At 37.5% G+C, this 21,483-nt stretch overlaps 1 protein-coding gene across 4 annotated transcripts in view; it reads right to left on the bottom strand.

Annotated features, from left to right (window-relative positions):
* Positions 1-21,483, bottom strand: part of Usp37 (ubiquitin specific peptidase 37) — a 69,746-nt gene that overhangs the window by 46,547 nt on the left and 1,716 nt on the right. For 2 of the 4 annotated variants that reach the window (XM_057758894.1, XM_057758906.1), the window contains exons 2-8: positions 16,719-16,867; positions 14,161-14,230; positions 12,702-12,925; positions 9,623-9,794; positions 7,680-7,780; positions 4,984-5,162; positions 4,305-4,379 (exon numbers count right to left, since the gene is read on the bottom strand). In XM_057758894.1, the coding sequence (XP_057614877.1) occupies positions 4,305-4,379; positions 4,984-5,162; positions 7,680-7,780; positions 9,623-9,794; positions 12,702-12,857 (683 nt within the window). In that variant the 5' untranslated portion in view covers positions 12,858-12,925; positions 14,161-14,230; positions 16,719-16,867. The remainder of the gene's footprint in view (positions 1-4,304; positions 4,380-4,983; positions 5,163-7,679; positions 7,781-9,622; positions 9,795-12,701; positions 12,926-14,160; positions 14,231-16,718; positions 16,868-21,483) is intronic. The other 2 variants (XM_057758899.1, XM_057758915.1) reach the window with 2 other exon arrangements.

Here is a 21,483-nt window from a genome sequence, read left to right as displayed (position 1 = left end):
TTTTTTTTTTTTTACCAAAAGCAAGATCAGGGGCTAGCCAGACAGCTCATGTAAGTAAATGTGCTTGCCATGAAGGCCCAATGATCTAAGTATGATGTCAGAATACCACAGTGAAGGTGGAAAACAAACTCCTGCAAGTTGTCCTGTGTCCTCTAAACTGTGGTATGCACATGCACAAGTGTACACACACACACACACAAAGTAATAAAATTTAAAATTATTTATGAGACAAAAACAAACAGTTAAAGATGAAAACTATCATGTGAGTATTGATACTTTGCAGTTTTCAAAAATAAAATCCAAAATTTTTTTATGTTACATATAATTTGAAATGCTACTTAGAAAATACAAACATTTCAGCTGGGGAGTTGGTGGCATATGCCTTTAATCCCAGCACTCCGGGAGGCAGAGAGAAGTGGATCTCTGTGAGTTCAAGGCCAGCCTGGTCTACAAATGAGTTCCAGGATAGGCTCCAAAGCTACAAAAGAACCCTGTCTTGAAAAACAAACAAACAATATATACACACACACATATATACACATACATTTCAACTTGTAATCTTTACTAGTTTAAGTTCAGGAATACAAAGCTAATATATCTTTCTTTCTTTTTATATAGGGTCTCTCTATATAGTCCTGGCTGTCCCAGAAGTAGCTGTGCACTACTCACAGAGATCCACCTGCCTCTGCCTCTTGCAGGCTCAGACTAAAGGTATTCGCAATCACACCAGGCGAAATTCTTCCCTTTTATTTCCAAGTACTAAAGGAAGATGTCCACAAAGATAAAATCTCCAAGTTTAGATTGAAATTACTAATTTAGGGGAATCACCATAAATTAAGCTTGTAGCAGACAATGCTATTGCGTTGCCAATATTCCCTCTGGCTCCATTTTTGTGTCCTTTGCTTTAGATCTTCACTCTACAGCCTCTCATTAAGAAATATAGCTAAGCCTGGAGGTGGTAGTGCACACCTTTAATTCCAGTACTCAAGAGGCATAGGCAGGTGGATCTCTGTGAGTTCGAAGCCAATCCGGTCTGCTGAGTGAATTCTAGGATGGGCAGGGCTATAGAGAGAAACCGTATCTCAAAAATAAAAATTAAGGGGCTGGAGAGATGGCTCAGAGGTTAAGAGCATTGCCTGCTCTTCCAAAGGTCCTGAGTTCAATCCTCAGCAACCACATGGTGGCTCACAACCATCTGTAATGGGGTCTGGTGCCCTCTTCTGGCCTGCAGGCATACACACAGACAGAATATTGTATACATAATAAATAAATAAATATTTAAAATAAATAAATAAATCAAAATTAAATATAACTAATCCTAGCACTCTGGAGGTGAGGCAAGCAGGTCAGGAGCTCAAGGCCAGCCTGGGCTACATAGTAAATTTGAGATCAGATTGGATTGTGTTAAGACTTTGTGTCTCCCTCCAACCTTTAATGAGTTTGGCCCATAACTAATTTTCTTTTCCTGAAAGAACATAAGTGTTTGAGTTTTGATCCCAAGCCTAAAAATGTCTTTTAGAGTTCCAATTCCGTGGAATTCTACCACTAATATATAAATAATTCTAGGCTAGCTTGTTAGATGTTGGAAGACACATGGCCTAATTACCCCAGCTAATAGCAACTCCAGGGGCAGCCATGAGTGAGACTATTCGCAGATTCTCAAGCCTCTATACTGACCACAGATTCATGGGAAAAATCAAAGGATCTAGGTATAACTGGTTAAGCCAAGTTCAGATAAGCTGAAGTACATAAGTCACTATCATTCATAAGTAATACTTTTGTTGTTAATTTGTTTTATTTTTTTTTTTTTTGTTTATTCGTTTTGAGACAGGCTCTATGTAGCTCTGCTGTCTTAGAACTCACTTGTAGACCAGGCTGGCCTTGAACTCACAGAGATCTGCGCGGTTCTGCCTCCCAAGTGCTGGGATTAAAGGTGTGCACCACCATGTATGCCTGTGCAGCAATATTTTTAAATTTAAAGTCACTATATGGAGAAATGTGTTATACGATAATAGGTAAGTGCTACAAGGATGTGAGGTAAAATACAACCATGAAGAGGACAGAACCGGCTTTCTGCTACTATTAAGTACAGATTTGTTTGAAAGAGAAAATAGGGGCTCGAGAGATGGCTCAGTGGTTAAGAGCACTGGCTGCTCTTCCAAAGGTCCTGAATTCAATTCCCAGCAACCACATAGTGGCTCACAACCATCTGTAATGAGGTCTGGTGCCCTCTTCTGGCCTGCAGACATACATGCAGACAGAATACTGAGAATACTGTATACATAATAAATAAATATTTTAAAAAAAAGAAAAAAAAAGAGAAAATAGGTCTTAGCCAAGACAAGCGGAATGTAGCAGGTGCCTTAGGATTGTAGAGCAACACCATTCTGTCTGCAAAAGAAAACTATAAATTATTTATGAAGTGTGGTATACTACTCTTGTAAGAAAAGGACTTCAAAGAGGATGAGCAGTCATTAAGGGACTATGTTAGCAGGAGCATCAAGAGCTGGTGCTGTCACACCATAAAGCTTTAAGGTCAAAGGGGCATAGCCACAACCTACTATACCTGGAATTAAATATATTAAGATTGGGCCAACGACTCTCTAAGACCAACTGAAAGAGTAATAATTAACCTGGACCAGTCTGGACACTAGCACAAAGTGAAAACCAACTACAGCCCTAGTAAAGGACTATGTTAAAAGACAAGAGACGAAGAGTTCTAAGGAAAGTATCTCACCACTGGCTCTGTGTGGCTAGAGAAAGAAGGTCACAACTACTTATTAGCTGGCAGCAAAGAGTTTAGATGATCAGGAAGAAATGACGATGCACAAAGGAACTTTATGGATAAGTGTATAAAGGACAAAGATCTGTGTCATATGCTAATTTTCACCAGGAAAACAGCCTACAATCAGAAGGATAACTTGTCAGCAAATCTGTCCTTGGCTATTTTTTTCACCAGAGATCCAATTAAAACAGCTATAGTGGCAGAGATAGAATCTATAGTATAGATTTCCCCTTATCTAAGTTTGGCTATTGCTATTGTGTTCTAAATGGCAAACAGCAAAAACTGGTGCTGAGTTCTAATCTAGACTCCTTCTTATGAAACCAATTCTTCAATTGGTTGTAAATGATTTTATCAAATTACTTCTACCCTAGAAAAAGACAACAAATGAGGCAGAGATCACTTGGTAGATAAAGCGTGATGATCTGAACTGTGAAGGAATAAATGATGGTTAACTTTTGGCCAAGTTTACAATCATTTTTAGAACAGTCATAGAAATCTAGCATTGTCTCTGGAAAATAAACCAAAGGAAAACCAAACAGTCTGTACTGGCCTACTTTGATTGCTGCAACGAAACACCACAGACTGGTTACTATGCCGGTGCTGTGAATACAGGATCACAGTGTCAGCAATTTTAGTTTTTGGTGAGACCCCCTCCTCATGGTTTATGGATGGAGCTGCCTTCTCACTATGTCATCATATGGACAGTGTGGCTATCCATCCCTAGTCTCAGTCTGGATCAGAGCTCCACCTTAAAACCACTTTTAACCTTATCTAATTCCAAAAGAGTCCTAGCTTCGAACCCAACTTTGGGATGATGTCTTCAACAAATGAATTTGGCGGTAGAGAAAAGGTTCTTGATCTTTCACTAACTTACCAGAAAGAAAGGAAGGAAGGCTCACACTAACCCAGAAGACCAACAAGAAACATTTGTTGAGCTGGACAGTGGTATACACTTATAATCTCAGCACACAGGAGGCTGATGAGTTCAAGGCCAGTACATACCTTTCAAGATCTTGTCTCAAAAACAAAAATGAGGGGCTGGAGAGATAGCTCAGAGGTTAAGAGCACTGACTGCTCTTCCAGAGGTCCTGAGTTCAATTCCCAGCAACCACATGGTGGCTCACAACCATCTGTAATGAGATCTGGTGCCCTCTTCTGGCCTGCAAGTATACATGCAAGCAGAACGCTGTATATGTAATAAATAAATAAATCTTTAAAAAAAAAAAGAACAACAAAACTCCCAAAGAACAAAAGAACTATTTATTTCCAGCTCTTCAGCTCATCCTTCCTCTCTCAGTGTCACAACAACAGGCAGGAGAGGAGTTGTGCGACAGAATGACAAGATCCGGAGCACCTGATGAAGTCTCTGCTCTGGTGTCACCAACACATCTTAATTCTATTCTATAATTGGAATTATCACAAATTGAATATTGTTGCAAGGCAAATTTTCCCTAGGAGTTTGAACAATTGATGTAAAAAGTACTGGTCAAGTGCCACAAAGACTCTTAAAGCAACTTACGATGACGAATCATTTTCCTTAGGATAATCTTCAGTTAGCTCTGAGCCAGATAACATTCTTTTCCTCTTTTCAGTGCTATGGAGAACAGATTTTTTTAAAAAAAGACTACTTTTAAAAAGTCATAATTCATACCATCAAAAATCATAAACCATGGCTAGGAAGAAAACTAAAATCAGTAAAGTGCTTGATTTGTAAGCACAAGATCTAAGTTTAAACCCCGGGAATCACACGAAAATCTGGATGTGATGATGTGCACCTACAATCCCGTGCTGGAAAGGTCCCTGGGGCTTCCGAGTAAGTTCCAACCCATTGAGAAACCCTTTCTCAAAAGAAGGGGTAGACAGTATCTGATAAATGACCCCCAAAGTTGTCCTGTGGCCTACACACACACACACACAAATGTACAAGTGCATTTATACACGCACTTTCATCCACACCTAGACAAAAAATTAAAAACCTACTCAAAGATAGGAAATAAGACTATAATAGCCTGATTCTTTACATTCTACTTAATATACTGGTTTGTCTACATGTTCAATGCATGTCACTGACATAAACTGAAGATAAATCTTTGTAATTAATTATACATGAAAAGTATGTTTTATATTTGCTGCTTTTTTTCTCCTTGAATTCCTAAAAGTTCCAAAAGACATTTACAAACAGGTTCAGTCTTTCCTACCGGTTTTCTAATAATCCTGATCTAAGAGGTGTTGATGTCAGCGACAAAGAAGGAATCGTCCGGCTAACAGCCATTCCACTCCCGGCTACTGTCTTAATTGATCCTCTACTGGGGTTGCCAAGAACTTTTCGAAATGGAATATCATCTTTAGTTTCTAAACTTCCTCTTTTTGAAGAGGCCTGTAAAAATAAAATGTGAGACAGTTAAATCTTTGAAGTGAAAACACATTTTGTTTGAGACAGTATCACATATAAACTTCAGGACGGCCTCAAACTTACTAAGCACAGAGGATAACCTATCTAGAACTGGCCTTCCAGTCACCACTTAAGTGCTGGGTTAAAAACATGCATCACTATGTCTGGCTTATGTGGTTTGAAGGACCAAACACAAGGTTTCAAGCATTCCAGACAAGTCTTCTACCAACTGAGCTATGTCCCCAGTCCAGTTATAAATAAGTATTTTAAAATTTATTTTATTTCCTGTGAGTTGGTGTTTCACCTGCAATTATGTCTGTGTAAGTGTCAGATCACATGCAACTGGGGTCACTGACACTTGTGAGCTGCATGTGGGTGCTGGGAATTAAATCCGGGTCCTCTGAAGAGCAGCCAGTGCTCCTAACCACTGAACCATCGCTCCAGTCCATAATACCACCAATTCTTATAGGGGGGTTAAGAAAGTTCTCCAGGGGTGGAGACAACTGGGAATAGTATGCAAAATGAAAAACAAACAAACAAAATAAAATACCTCTGCAGAGAATCTGATATACTCAAGTGTGAGAAATTGAGTTTGTAGTATTTATCTTTTCTTGTGGTTATCTATCTGTGATTTTGAGATCTATCTATCTATCTATCTATCTATCTATCTATCTGTGATTTTGAGATCTATCTATCTATCTATCTATCTATCTATCTATCTATCTATCTATGATTTTGAGATCCATCCATCCATCTGTGATTTTGAGATCTATCTATCTATCTATCTATCTATCTATCTATCTATCTATCTATCTATCTATCATCTATCTGTGATTTTGAGAAGGAATCTGGCTTTGCAGTCCCAGCTAGCCTAAAACTCACCATTTTTTTGTGCCCCAGCCTTAAGTGATGGGATTATAGAGATATACTATCACATCTAACTCTCCCATAGTATTCTTATAAACTTGAAACTCTTGGGGCTGATGAGATGATTCAGGGGGCTAAAAGCACTTGCTAAGTTAGCCTGATGATCTGAACCAATTCCGAGAAGCATGCAAAAGTGAAGTAGAGAATAAACGCTAGAAAATTGTCCTCTGACATCTATACATTCTCTGTGGGATGCATGCAGCTGCATACAAATACACATACACAAATGTAAAAAAAAAAGTTACTATGAAAGTAAAACCATGGAAAGAATCGAAAAGTCATTTAGCTCTTAATTATCATTCAACCAAGTATTACCTAAGCAATCACCTCTCTGTACAAATATATTTACAGAAGAACTTTGAAGTTTCTGATTTTATACCTCGCTTTCCTTTGCAAACCAATTAAGAGAGACAACAATTGCTAAACTTCAGCAAGATTATTTACTTGTGCACACCAAGTCTCTCGGCTTGCTCAATATTACGAATAAAAACTTTTTTTCAAAGCAAAGGGAAGATATCATTAAAATAGTTTGGTGTCATATAGTATAAAGCCAAAGTTCATGCACAACATATACAAAGGCATCAAAGAAATAGCAACAAACAACCTGAGGCTGTTTCTAGTACTACAGCACACAGCCAGCAGCCCCTTTTATGTGTACTATCTCAGAAGACGTTGGTGCTGTCTCCATTATATAGCTAGGTATTTAGGCTCAGGAAACTTGAGCTTCACCAATCAATGACCCATGTCTGTAAGTGGCAGTACTACATGCTGGCTTTTTTGTTTTGTTTTATTTTTCAAGACAAAGTTTCTCTGTATAACAGCCCTGGCTATCCTGGAACTCGCTCTTGTAGGACAGGCTGGTCTTGAACTCACAGAAATCTGCCTGCCTCTGCCTCCTGAGATTAAAGGCATGCGCCATCACTGCCCAGCTTTTCATGCTTGATTTTTAACAAGACATCCTTGGTTCTAAAAACTACTATGGTTCATTCTAATGATCATGGGACCATCAAGTAAAGGCTAAGTAAAACTATGTAAAAAGGTAAAACTGAAATATAAGACAGAAATTGGTTGTGGTGTATATCTTTAATCACAGCACGTGGGAGGCAGAGGCAGGCAGATCTCTGAGAATGGCTTGGTCTACAGACCAAGTTCCAGGACAGCTAGGGCTAACACAGAGAAACTGTGTCTGGAAAATAACGAAGAGAGAGAGAGTGAAATAAAGGTAAAATTGTGGTAATACTTAGAAACTGCTTTTAGAAAAACAAAAAGGTAGAGGTAGCCAAAAGGACAAAGGTCAGCTATGTTGAAGCACCACTGTGATACTGCTACATTAGAGATCATTATCTAAATTCCACACCATGTAACTACTTAATCCATCAGTGCTAAATGAGTTTTTAAGAAGCCAGAGATTCAGCCGGGCGATGGTGGCGCACGCCTTTAATCCCAGCACTTGGATCTCTGTGAGTTCGAGACCAGCCTGGTCTACAGAGCTATTCCAGGACAGGCTCCAAAGCCACAGAGAAACCCTGTCTCAAAAAAAAAAAAAAAAGAAGCCAGAGATTCAAATGAACATACCTGACTGTCTGAGTAAGAAAGGTGTCTGTTAGTTTCCTTCTGAGAGGCCCTGCTGCCCAGAAAAGCTCCAAAACTACCAGACCCTTGAGAAGGTTTCATAGCTGGTGGACAAAAATGAACAAACCACTTAATTTAATAAAAATATTCAGCATCATTGTTGTTAACAATACCGAAATGGAAGTAATAGCCAATTCTCTCTGACAGATTGTGCAACTGAGATACACAGTAATATTTAGGGATAAGAGCTCCAATAAAAGAATAAGTAACACAAGAGGTAGCCACTTAACAGCATAAAAATTTACAAGACAAAAAGTATTTTATAATTAGTAGTATGGAAGAGTAAATCACTGTATCTAGGGCATGAATACTTATACCAATGTCAAGAAAACATCAGAAATAGTAACAAGTATACTTTTTATTTAAAAAAATATTATTTTCTAAACCAGGCAGTGGTGTCATATGCCTTTAATCCCAGCACTTGGGAGGCAGAGGCAGGTGGATCTCTGTGAGTTCGAGGCCAGCCTGGTCTACAGAGCTAGTTCAGGACAGTTAAGGCTGTTATAAAGAGAAACACTGTCTCGGGGGGGATGGGACGGGACCGTCATTTAATTAATTAATTAATTAATTAATTAATAAGCATGATGGCTATGGTAGACTTAAAAAAAGAAAGAAATAGATTCAATATCATTGTTTAAGATTTGAAAAGGTGATATATTCAAATGCTTTTTTGAGACAAACCAGGTTTTGTTATTTAGCCCAGGTTGGCTTCAAACTCCAAATCCTACTGCCATTAGCCTCTCAAGTGTCAAGTGCTACAGTTCAAGTATATGTGCCACTATTGTACACCTCCTTCCCCTGTTCTTTCTCCCTTGTCCTTTTCTCAACAGGGTTGAACAGACAGACTGGCTTTAAACAGTCTCCTAGCCTTAGCTTCCTAGCTGCTGGGACAGCAGGCAGTTGCCATTATGCCACATTTGTTTGTAAATACTCAAGTTAACATAATTCAAGATTGGTGGCATAAACATACGAATAGCTAGCTATTAAACAGAAAACTACAAAAACCTTAATGTATATGAATGGTGCAATATATCAAGTAAACATAAGAAAATTCATACTGCCACATCTTCATTCTCTGTGGAGGGAGTCAGTACAAGACCTTGTGCATGCTAAGTACCTGCTCCATTAGAGCTACAACTCCATTCTGTTTGTGTTATATTTAACTTGAAAAAACTCAGATAAAAGTTATCAGTGAACAGAGATACTTACTTCCTCCTTTTCAATTGAACACCTTTTATTTCTTCATTACTCAATTTTGTCATTGATTTTATAGAAAAGGCTTCCAGATTTTTACAACTAAGTGTGCCAGCTGTAGGCATAACATGCATAGCCTTTATCACGTTGAAATAGTTTTCTTCTTCTCCCTAGTCTATTTAGAGTACTTATTGTGAGAGAATATTAAACTTGTCATTTTTTTCACCAAGATGATTATGTGGCTTCATTATTGTCCTTCAGTCTGTTATTGTGGTGCATTATATAAACTGATTTTCATGATGCACTAGTTTTACATTCCAGGAATAAATTTAGCATAATTCTTATATGGTGACACTTAACTTAGCCCAACAGTATTTTGTTGAGGATTTCCCCGTTAGTGTTCATCAGAAAAATTGGTGTACAGCCATCATACTTTTGTCTCATATAGCTCAGGCTGGCCTTGAAAAACATTGAACTTTGATCCTCCTGCCTCTATTTGAGTGTTGGAATTACACGTATGCCTACCATGCCTGGTTCCTGTGTGCTGATCTGTTAGGGACTCTGATGGAGGAGGGTCATCTATGTATCTCCTGCATACTGTAGACTCTACAAACGAGCCACACCCCCCACCCTCAGTCATCATGTTCTTTTAGACCTATTAATGTCAGACTCATGAGATGATTAGTACTTACCTGCATGAAGTCTGTTTTGATGGACTGCATCTAGAAACAACCTCATTTCCTCTGCTTCCTTACTTGGTACTTTGTCAATAGACAAGAAGCTGTTATCTTGTAAAGTCAACATTAGGCGACTTTGTTTTGTTCCACTGGGACGTAGTACCACATTTTTAATGTTATGACTTAGCTAAAAGAAGAAAAAAATTATCTCTTCTTCACCCAAAATATACAACAAAGTCTAAAAATTGCTGAATTTCATACATTCCCATTTACCTTTCCTTCTTCCTCTTTCTTGATAAATTTTAACTCAAATATATAAACTTTGCGAAAAGATTTATTTCCATGTTTAATTATATGGATGCATGCATATCTGACTGTGGTTATGTAGTAGCACCTATGGAAGCCAGAAGACATTGTGGTCTCTGAAGCTGGAGTTATAGGCAGTCATGAGCTATTTCCATATGAATACTGGGAATTTACCTGGGGCCCTTTGTAAAATAAGTATGTGCTTTTAACTGCTAAGTCACTTTTTTTCTTTTTTTTAAGATTAGGTCCCACTATAGAGTCAGTCTATTTGGTCTAAAACTCACTATGTATTTCAGACTGGCCTCTAAACTCACACTGCTCTTAACTACAAAGCCTTTGCCTCCTGAGTGCTGGAATTAAATGTGTGCCTCCATGCCCAGTTAACATTTAGCTTTTAAAACCAGCATTTTACTACATTTTATCAATTTATGAGTATTGGGGGCGGTGCCACAGAATGTCAATGGAGGTCAGAGGATAACCTGTGGTAACTGGTTTTCCCTCCACCACGTCCCTTTTCAATTACCTCTTTGACTTTGTTTTGTCTGACAATCTCATGTATAACTTAGGTTAGCCCTGAACACACTACATAATGAAGTCCAGTAGTCCAGTATCACCTCTCTTTTTCCAGTCTCCAGCTCCCCAGTGCTGGAATTACAAGCATGTACCACTATACATTCTATTATGATAGAATATATGTGATATACAAAGGCGTCAGCAACTTACTTTCACAGTTCAAAAGTATAAACAATTGGAAAGTTTATTTCAATCAAATTCAAGTATAAAGTTTAAAATATATTTCTTGAAAAAATAAATATAATTTTTAAAATTTATTTTATTTTTATTTTTCAAGACAGGATTTCTTGGGGCTGGAGAGGTTAAGAGCATTTCCTGCTCTTCCAAAGGTCCTGAGTTCAATGGCTCACAACCAGTTGTAATGGGGTCTGGTGCCCTCTTCTGGCCTGTAGGCACACACACACACAGAGTATTGTATACATAATATACAAATAAATATTAAAAAAAAAAAAAAAAAAGATGGGATTTCTTTCTGTAGTCTTGGCTATCCTAGAACTTAGAGAGGTTTTCCTGCCTCTAGCTCCCGAGGACTGGGATTAAAGGCATGCACCACCACCTCCCAGGTAAATTTATTTATTTGTTTATTTCGAGACAGGGTATCTCTGTGTATCTCTGGCTGTTAAATTTTTTATGTGTATGGGTATTCTGTCTTCATGTATATTTCTTGCCTGGTGCCCTCAGAAACCAGAAAAAGGTATTGGATTCCCTGGAACTGAAGTTAAGACAGTTATGAGCTACCATTTGGGTGCTGGAAATTGAATCCATGTTCTCTCAAACAGCACCCAGTGCTCTTAACTGTCAGGCAATCTCTCAAGGTCTGATGAACATAGATCTTTTAAAAGTATATGTTTTTTAGTCACTGAGCCATCTCTCCAGACCTTGATTTTTTTTTCCCCAAGACAGTCTCACTATGCACCCCAAACTGACCTCAAATTCACTATGCAGACCAGGCTAGGCCTGAAGTTATAACACTCTTCTATGAGATTCCCAAATGCTGGGATTATAGGAATATGTTACCATGCATAGCTATGTTCTTAAATTTAACTCCCAAAGAGATTAGCAGCTCTTAGCTCCACAATAGTAGTACAGAAGGAGAAAATTAACAATTTAAAATTTTGTTATATTTTATGTGCATATATGTGTGTATGTATGTATATGGTGTGTATCATGTCACAGCATTTGTGTGTAGGTCAGAGGACAATTTGTGGGAACTGATACTCTCCTTCCACCTTACGGGTCCTAAGGAACAAACTCAGATCACCAAGTTTTGTGACAGGTGTCTTAATCTACTGAGTCATCTTGCCGGCCCAATAGCAATATTCTTTTAAAGACAGTGACAAGTTTTTCAGTCAGAGGAAGACAGCTATAAAGATGACCTGAACAATCATCCATTAAAGACCATGACATATGGCAGGGTTATTTAGGACATAGATACTTACTTTTAGAAGACACTAAAAAAAAAAAATTCCATTAAATGGCTCTAGCAATTATTTCAAAGAAAAAAAAAAAAGATGAGCTAAGATTATGTGTGTGTGTGTGTGTTGTCAGAGACTGAACCCCAGGTTCTGAGCACATTAGGCAAGTGCTACCACTTAGCTCATATTCAGTCCCACATTTTCCCAGACAGGCCTTCATGGACCTATCACTCTGTGGTATGTGTCTTAATCTCATCTGAAAATAATTCTGACCAAGTAGCCCGGATTGGACGTGCATTACAACTACTACTGACAGCCTCTAAAGTGCTGGGATCACAGGAGCGTACCTTCAAAATCTGGCCTAATGGGGTTTGTTGTTATTACTGTTTTTTTTTCCTGTGTGTGGGGGGGTATTTCAGTTTATAGTTCCATGTTATTTTTGAGACAGGATTTCATATAGCTCAGGCTGGCCTCAAACTTGCTTTGTGACTCAAGATAACCTCGAACTGCTGATCTTCCTTCCTCTACCTCTCAAGTGTTAGGATTACAGATATACATCACTGTTCACGCATGTTAATGTGACTTTTGAAATAGTTTAAATATCTGGTACCCAAACCTCTCTAAGTTCTTTCCCACTAGTTTTCTTTGCAACAATGGTGACTGTTTCCTATTCTTTATTAAACCTAACAATACTACTGAGTAATTTATAAAACAACACATAAAAGTACCAAACCTTTCAGGGCCACTTTGCTACAACTATGAAACACTAAGGAACCACTCCAAATCAAAATATGTTATACCTGAAACATCCTTGGAATTCCTCCAGTGTTGTAGTGAACCACTAGGCTGACTTTATTGTCTTTTTCCACAATTTCAAAGGATCCTTCTTTCCACTTTGTAATTCCAGTCTGCATACTTCGAACTCTGATAGGACCATTTATCTTCAGAGGAGACATATTTTCTTTAAAAATAAATTGCTTTTAACGAAATTGAAAAGCAAAAATATATGTTCACTTGACAGATTCTAAAGAAGAAAAATACAACAAGTTACAAGTGGTTAAAAACAGAATTTTAAAGAGGATACTTTAATAAATCATCTTATATCTTTCTTCATTTGGGGAAAAAATCATTTACTCTCTAAAGAAAAAAATCTTAACCCTTCTCTAAAATACATCCATATTCAGCATTACCATTTCCAAAAAGCAATTTAACTTAAACTTCAATATTCAAATTTATTCAAGATTCCAGAATAAATAATATTCTTTTCTTTGGTGAGTCTATGTATAATGTGTGTGTATTCGTGAGGCACACACGTAGAGCAGTTTGAGACAAGGTTCCTTCTGCTCACTGCTGTATCCACCAGGCTAGTGTACCCATAAGCTTCCAGTGATTCTAGACATGTATGTACTCTATCCAGCTTTTGTGTGGGTTCTGGAGATTCAAACTCAGGTCATTATGCTTGGTCATTGAGTACTATATCCACTGAGTCATCTTCCCAACCTCTTGAATGAACTTCTAATACTTATAAATGACTTATAACAATCAATAATAGGATAAGATATCTAACACCACTCAACTAGACATGCAAATAAAATGATAGTAATAGATGTTAGCAAATAGTATCACATATATAAATGTGCAAATTTCTAAAATTGCTAAATCAGATTTTTTATGTATTTTCATCTTCTAAAACACTATAAAATGGATTCTTGCTGATAAGCATATAAATTAAATATTTAATATAATTACTGCCTAGATAGTTCGGTTGGAAAATCTAGAAAAGATAGTATAAAATGGATATTAGGTCTAGAAATTGGGAGCCAATTTTGTCACTAACTTGTAACTTCTTTCTCTGATATTAGTACTGTCATTCATACAATGCGACAATAATGACATAATGTTGGGGGATGAAATAACACATATATTCAGCTGATAGTACTATTAACATTTATGGAGTTAGCAACCATGTGCTAAATTATTCCTTCTATGTAATGCCCCTTTTTTCAAAGACCTCAATAAACCAGATGTTAACAGGAGTTACAAATCAACTGCCGTGAGGTCAGCCAGGTAAAAGACTGAAGCAAATAAAATACGTTCAGGTGCAATCAATCTAGTCAGCTACTAGCACGTGAACCTTGATTTGCCAGTTCACCTTTTTTTCTTGTTTTTCACAAAAATGAACTTCATATAAAATTACTCATTTTATATTGTAAGCAATAAATTCAAATTTATTTTTAAAAGCCATCAAACAAAACTCACCTATAGGGAGGAGGTGTTAAGTCTGGGTTCCTTGAGTTCAAAGCATATAGCTACACTGCATGGAAAGTAACTAGGAATCAAAGAAGACATTTAAAAACGCTTTGAGAGTTCAAGGCTCTTATGCACCTTAAGTTCTTCATTACTATTTCTTCACACCGTCAAAAATTTCTGAGAGCCAACTGTGGTCACATTTAAAAATTAGCAATTTACTGAACATATAAATTAAAAACAATAAAGTTTATTATTACTATGCCTATTCGTGTGACATTTTGCTCAAACTAGTAACCCTACAGAAACCTGAATAAGCCACCTGCACTTGTAATACATTTCAGCTATTATTTGTGGCTCTGTTGTTTGTACAAGTCCTTGACATTTCTCTCTTTTCTATCTATCAGGATTAGGAATATGTTGTTTCTCTTCTACACCCGTTTCCCCAGCCAGAATCATTAGAACTAGCTTTGACCTTCTTATATATTTTGGGGTTGGACTAGAAATGGGAGGTTAGAATTCTGTAAATTCTTAATTTCATACGTCTTTCAGGTATTTTTCTAAGTAAACTACAAATCAAATAGATTTATTCTCCATCTTAGTATTACTCAATGGCTTTTAAACGTCTTTACAATAAAATACAAACTCATTAACATGATACCAAGGCCTCAGGCCCTCATTAGCTATTCCCAATTAAGTGTGCTGTGGGAACTCCTTCAGCCAATAGCCTTTAAGATATGGGCCCACTTTGGGAGTGGTCTCATATACCATAAATGCAAATGAAAAGCACGAGCAGGCCTGATGGATTCAGTTCAGTTCCCAGAGCACACAGAGGACTGCAGATCACTACTCTTTCTGTGAGTTTACCCCAATAAACAAACCTTTGTTATACTCCATTTCAGGCTATTGTGGAACTCTTTTGTACGCCAATGTAAGCATTCCCTCAATTCAGCCATCTCAACTAAAAAAAAAATTCCCAAAGTCATGTATTCTCATGACACTGAATCTTTACACACTGTGGTCATGTCTATAAGTTTTCATGTATTCTCCCCTCCTGACCTGCCTTAATTCCTTCTTTTGGTTCTAAAATCAAAGCTCAACTTAGATGTCACCATCTTTAAGAAGCTTTCCTGACTACTTTTCACTGGGTTCTCTTCCTCATAACTCACTCTGAGGCTACTTAATTTTTTTAATTTTTATTTCATAAACATTAGTGTTTTGCCTACATATATGTCTGTGTGAGGGTCTCAGGTCCCCTGGAACTGGAGTTACAGACAGTTGTGAGCTGCCAAGTGGGCATTGGGAATTGAACCCAGGTCCTCTGGAAGAGCTTCAGTGCTCTTAACCGCTGAGCCACTTCTCCCTGAGGCTATTTAAATCCTCCATATTCCTGTTGTACTTTGTGCTTATAGACACATGGCACTATTACAAATGTTATTTATTCCTTTGTTTCTACATTATTTGAAGACAGGGAATGTGTTCTTTAATCTCAATAAGCATCATTGATCAAGAATGATGAACAAGCTGGGATGGTGGCCCATACCTTTAGCACCAGCACTTGGGAGGTAGAGGAATGAAGATTACTGTGGGTTTAAGGTCAGTCTAGCCTATACAACAAGTATCATATCAAACATACATAGTAAATCTATCTCAAGAAAGGTTTTATGTCTTATCAGTTTTTTTCCATCTTTTCTTCTACCTCTCCCTGAAAAAAAAAAATTTGTCTTATCAAATGCTTTCTTCTTTCTCTACAGCTCATTACGGAAATATAAAACACCATTATCTTGGTGTTGATTATTTAAAACACCATTATTAAATAAACTTAGAAATGAAATTTCACATCTACTAAAGTATACAAGATATTTTAAAATGTTATTTCTATCTAATTCTAAATGCAAATTTTGATTACAAGTATAAAATTTTACTTCATGACTTCGTATGTTGAACATTTTAACCATTTCGACTACCAGCTTTTTTTCTAATGAAAAAACTTAAAGATACAGAACATAAAACTAGAGAATACAACAAAAACATTCAACATTTCTTTTGTACTAAATGAATGAACAGTAACCACTCCTGAGCTTGCCCTACTTGCTAAAGATAAAAAGTTTCTTTTTCAATATGAAGTACATACAGAAACAATTTAAAAAAAAAAAAAAAACTTTTTTTTAAAGACAGAGTCTTACACTGTAGCCCAGTTTGGTCTAGAAATCACTGTATAATACATGCTGGCTTCAAACTCATAGCAATTCTCCTGTTTTAGCCCATCCCCACTCCCGCCCAGTGCTGGGGTTACAGGCGTGAGTCATTATGCCCAGCATTAGTTAAACTTCCTATAAACAGAAGAAAAAGATTCCTTGAACTCTAACTATCCAAGTTTGAGACTCCATGCAAGCTCATACTGCAAACTAGGTGTCTTTGTGTAGTCATTTATTTAAATGCATATATATCAGGCATTCTGTGGTAAAGAAATCATGCTAAAACATAAATGTATAATAAAAAAAACCTGTCAATTATAGCCTATTTGCATATTACTGCAAATACAGAACCAAGACAAAACCAATACTTACTTTTCAGTGACTTTTACTGAAAAATTACACAAAATAACAATTATCCTTTATTCTGTGTCTTGTGCCAAAAGCAATGTACTTTTCTTGAGAAACTATTCATATTCTCCAGCTCTACCAGTGATCCCTCCAGCAGTCAGTCACCAACTCAGCTAAAGAAAAACAGAAGTGTGTTTTAAGAAATTTCAACATATGAAATTTAAACAAAAAATGAATCATGTATGTCAAAAAGTCTCATTTAAAGACCACTCTTACTGAAAATATTAAAATAAAATGCAACACAGAATAAGGAACTCAGGAAGAGCCTGCAAGTCCATCCCTGGTGTCTTCCTTTTATATATTGCTTAGATTTTGAAACTAAGTCAGTGAAAAAGTACATCCTTTGTTGACTTTAGAAACATTGTTGCATCATAACCATCTAAAAGATGGCTTGTAAATTGTGTCAATCTGTAGTTTTTAAAGTTGGAAAATACTAAGTTGTGTTGATCTGTAGTTTTTAAAAGCTGGGAAAAGGCTATCTTCACCACCTTTCAGAAAGTTCTTTAAAAAATAAACAACAAAAAATTCTTAATTTTAGGTTTTTCTAAACCTTTCTCTGGAATTCTACCATAAGTTTGAATACAACATCAACTTTTAACTCTGTTCATTTAGAAAAATGATTTATAAGCTGGGTGGTGGTGGCGCACGCCTTTAATCCCAGTACTTGGGAGGCAGAGGCATGCAGATCTCTGTGAATTCGAGGCCAGACTGGTCTACAAGAACTAGTTCCAGGACAGGCTCTAAAGCCACAGAGAAATCCTGTCTCAAAAAACAAAAAGAAATTCAGAAATTCATTACTTTGGGATAGGGATGTGGCTTCATTGGTAGGGTGCTTGCCTACCATGCATGAAACCCTGGAATTCATTGTTAGCAAAAGATTAACTGGTGTGCCTCTATCCCAACATTTGGGAGGTGAAGTAGGAATTCAAGGTTCATCTTCAGCTATGTAGTGAGTTTCAAAGCCAGTTGGGCTACATGAGAGGCTGTCTCAAAAACAAATAAGTTAACTCATTCAAAACTCACTTCTTCAAATCACCACTCCACCCAATAAATATTATGCATTTACTAAACACAGTGCTAAGTATCAAACATTATTGATTTAATATTAATAATCTTAGAGGACAGGTTTTATCACTGTATCTTACACATAAAGGAAACTGAGGCTTTCAGAAATTAAAAAATTATGCAGGGGGTGTAAACAGAAACTGGAATTTCATTTCCTGGTCACCCAGCCTGAATAATCACATAGAAACTACATTAATTATAACACTGGCCAATAGCTCAGGCTTATTCCTAGCTAGCTCTTACATTTTAAATTAACACATTTCTATTAATTTATGTATTGCCGCAAGGCTGTAGCTTACCAATAATGTTCCAGCATCTTTCTCCTTCAGCAGCTACATGACATCTCCTTGACTCCGCCTACTCTATCTCTGTTTAGATTTCCCACCTCGCTTTACTCTGCTAAACCATTGGCCAAAACCGTTTTATTCATCAATCAATAAAAGCAACACATATACAGGACATCCACATCCTTGGGGCTAAAGAGGTAGCTTAGTAGTCAAGATCACCTGTTCTTGCAAAAGAACCTGGTCTTGATTCCCAGCACCACATGATGGCTCAAAACTATCCATAACTCCAGTTCTGGGGAAAGACACTCTCTTCTGACCTCCACAGGCAATAGGCACAGATGCGGTATACATACATATAAACATACTACATACAGGAAAAACACACATAAAAGTAAACCAATCTTTAAAAAGGAAAAGAAATTAATATTGAGTCACCAAGAGACAAAACTATGCCCAAACTCAAAACCTTTTCCCTACTTTGTTTTTTGAAAGAGAATTTCATGTAGCCTAGGCTGTTTTTGAACTATATAGGTAGAGGCAGATCTTGAACTACTGTTCCTTCTAATTCCACTCTTCAAGTGCTAGGATTATAGGCATACACCACCACACCAGGCTGGAACCAAACTTTATAACCACTACCACAGTGCATACTCAGCATTGTGTGATTCACTTTCCAGCCACCACTCTCAGAGGATTTTTCCGTCAATAAACCCTTCTCTACAATAGTCTTCTAAGAACCACTTCCTCCCCTCGCCCTCCTTAGGGACTCAAGTGACACTAGTTGTTCTCACAGCTCCCTCCCTAATCAGACCAAGAACTTAGGCACTAGCCGCCCAAGCCTGATGGCATGAGTGCGACCCCGGACCTGACAGTGAAGAGAATGAACCGACTACTCCCTCTGACCACCTCAACAGGTACACTACGGCACGCATGCACCCAACCCACCAACCGTGTGCACGGACTTGTACACGGACACCACGCAAATAATACAGTATTTCTAAAGTTCATAAAACAAATACACACATAAGATAAAGTTACTGTCATAAAGGAGAGAAGAAATTTGATCTAAATAAGATTTATCTCTAATCTACAAAAGATTTCTTTCCATTGGACTGTCTAAAATCTGAATGATTTGGTGGAGGTGGGGGAGGTGGAGAGAGTGATACACACATTTAATTTCAGCACGTAGGAGGCAGAGGCAGGTGGCTCTTGGTGAGTTCAAGACCAGCCTGGTCTATAGAGCAAGTTCCAGAACAGACACCAAAATCTACACAGAAGGGCTGGAGAGATGGCTCAGCGGTCAAGAGCATTGCCTGCTCTTCCAAAGGTCCTGAGTTCAATTCCCAGCAACCACATGGTGGCTCACAACCATCTGTAATAAGGTCTGGTGCCCTCTTCTGGCCTGCAGGCATACACACAGATAGAATACTGTATACATAACAAATAAATAAATATTAAAAAAAAAACAAAATCTACACAGAAAAATCTTGCCTCAAAAAACAAAAAGAAAAAAATTGAAAATAATTTGATAACACAGGAATAAGTAAAAAAAAAAATCCTAAACTGGAGACCCTTTGTTGCTCTTTGTCCCCTGCTCATTTTCAAATTTGCATGGCTAGAATCCAGGCTTCCAGCATGGTAAGCGAGCACCCTATAGCCGAGGCACACTCATCTGTTTTCCTTTGCAGAATGAGGTGTCTGTTCTAATGGGAATGTCAGAAAACTTATGTTTTCAAACAAGATGGTTCTTAAATCATCGAACGTCTCTATAAGTTAACAGCAATTTCCAATTTGATTCATTTAACCAATTCTTGAGAAATGAAAATGAAAGTGAGTTGCTTTATTTTTAATTTTTACATTGTGTGTATGTGTGTGAGTGTGCGTGTGTGTGAAGAGATCAGATATATCTGCAGGACTCGGTTCTGCCTAAAGTAGCTTTTAACCAACCTGGGGGTTCAGAGTAGAGGGAAAAAAAAATCCAGAGAAGCCTTTACTCAGAAAGTATTACTTAAGCTGAAAATGAAGGTATATTTGATTGAAGGATGAAACAATTCAGATAAACAGAATAGTGTGTTGAAAGGCCTAAGCTAGAAATGTTGTATGTCAACACAAATCAGTGTGTCTGAAAGTTAATTAAGAGAAAGGAAGAGGTCAGAAGATAAAGCTAAATCTAATAAAATAGGCAAGAACCAGGTTATGTAGAATCTCAATCAACTCCACCCCCCACCAACACACACACATACCAAGAACATCTTGTAGCCCAGGCTGGTTTATCTGAGGGGGACTCTGAGTTCCTGATTCTGTCTCTCCTGCTTTATATGACGCTGGGGCTTAAACGCAGGATTTGGGCACGCTAGGCAAGCATTTCAGCACCTGAACCATAACCCCGAACAGGACTTGAAATTTTATCTTAAAGTAATAAGCACCTTGGCAATGGGAAAGTCACTGAAGGGTTTCAAGCAAAGAAATTATACGTTATTTTTGAATGAATGGAAAAGGGGAGTTTGGGAAGCAGAGAAAATGAGTAAAAAAAAAAGATCAGATAGGAAAGTAGTGTTGTTAACTCATAATTACAATAACAATTAATTCTTACCTGCAAGTTTTTGTGTATTAATACTTTACCAAGTTTATAGCACTTATAACAATCCACAGGTGAGAACTCCTATTAGTAATTTACAGATGAGAATAGGAGCCAGAGAGATCAAGTCCACATGAAAAATAACTGTGGTTTAAACTAGAAAAGTAAAAGTGAAGCTGGTCAGAAGCAGATGCAAGACATATTTTGGAAGTAAAATAAAACTTGGCAAGGATACGAACATACAGGATGAAGAAATCAAGAATGCCTCTGAAGCTTCTACCCAGTGTAACTGAACAAATGGACATGTCACATCAGAATGAACATGCCTTATGGAAATGAACACTGGAAGTGTGAGAATCTGGGTACAGAGAAAAAGGTCAAGACTATGGTTTGATTTCACACCTTTAATTCCAGCACTTGGGAGACAGAGGCAGGTGGATCACTGAGTTTTCAAGGCAGCAAGTTCCAGGGCTGCCAGAGTTGTTATACAAAGAAACCCTGTCTGGAAGTAAAAGAAAGTATCAAAAAAATAAAATAAAATAAAAAAAAAAGGTGGGCAGTCCTGGTGGCACCTTTAATTCCAACACAGGGAAGCGGTTTTCTCTGAGTTTGAGGCTAGCCTGGTCAACAGAGGTAGTTCCAGGACAGCCAGGGCTACACAGAGAAACTCTCTAAAATCAAAAAAACTAAACAACAACAACAAAAACCTCTGGTTTTAGAGGTGTTATATTTGAAATTCCTAAGTTGGGGAAATTAAGTTGAGATGTTAAGCAGACAGCCGTTTATCTGAATATGGGGC

This window comes from Chionomys nivalis, chromosome 2, assembly GCF_950005125.1.
Source record: "Chionomys nivalis chromosome 2, mChiNiv1.1, whole genome shotgun sequence".
Classification (NCBI taxonomy): Eukaryota; Metazoa; Chordata; class Mammalia; order Rodentia; family Cricetidae; genus Chionomys; species Chionomys nivalis.
This window is presented reverse-complemented; position numbering and strand designations above follow the sequence as displayed.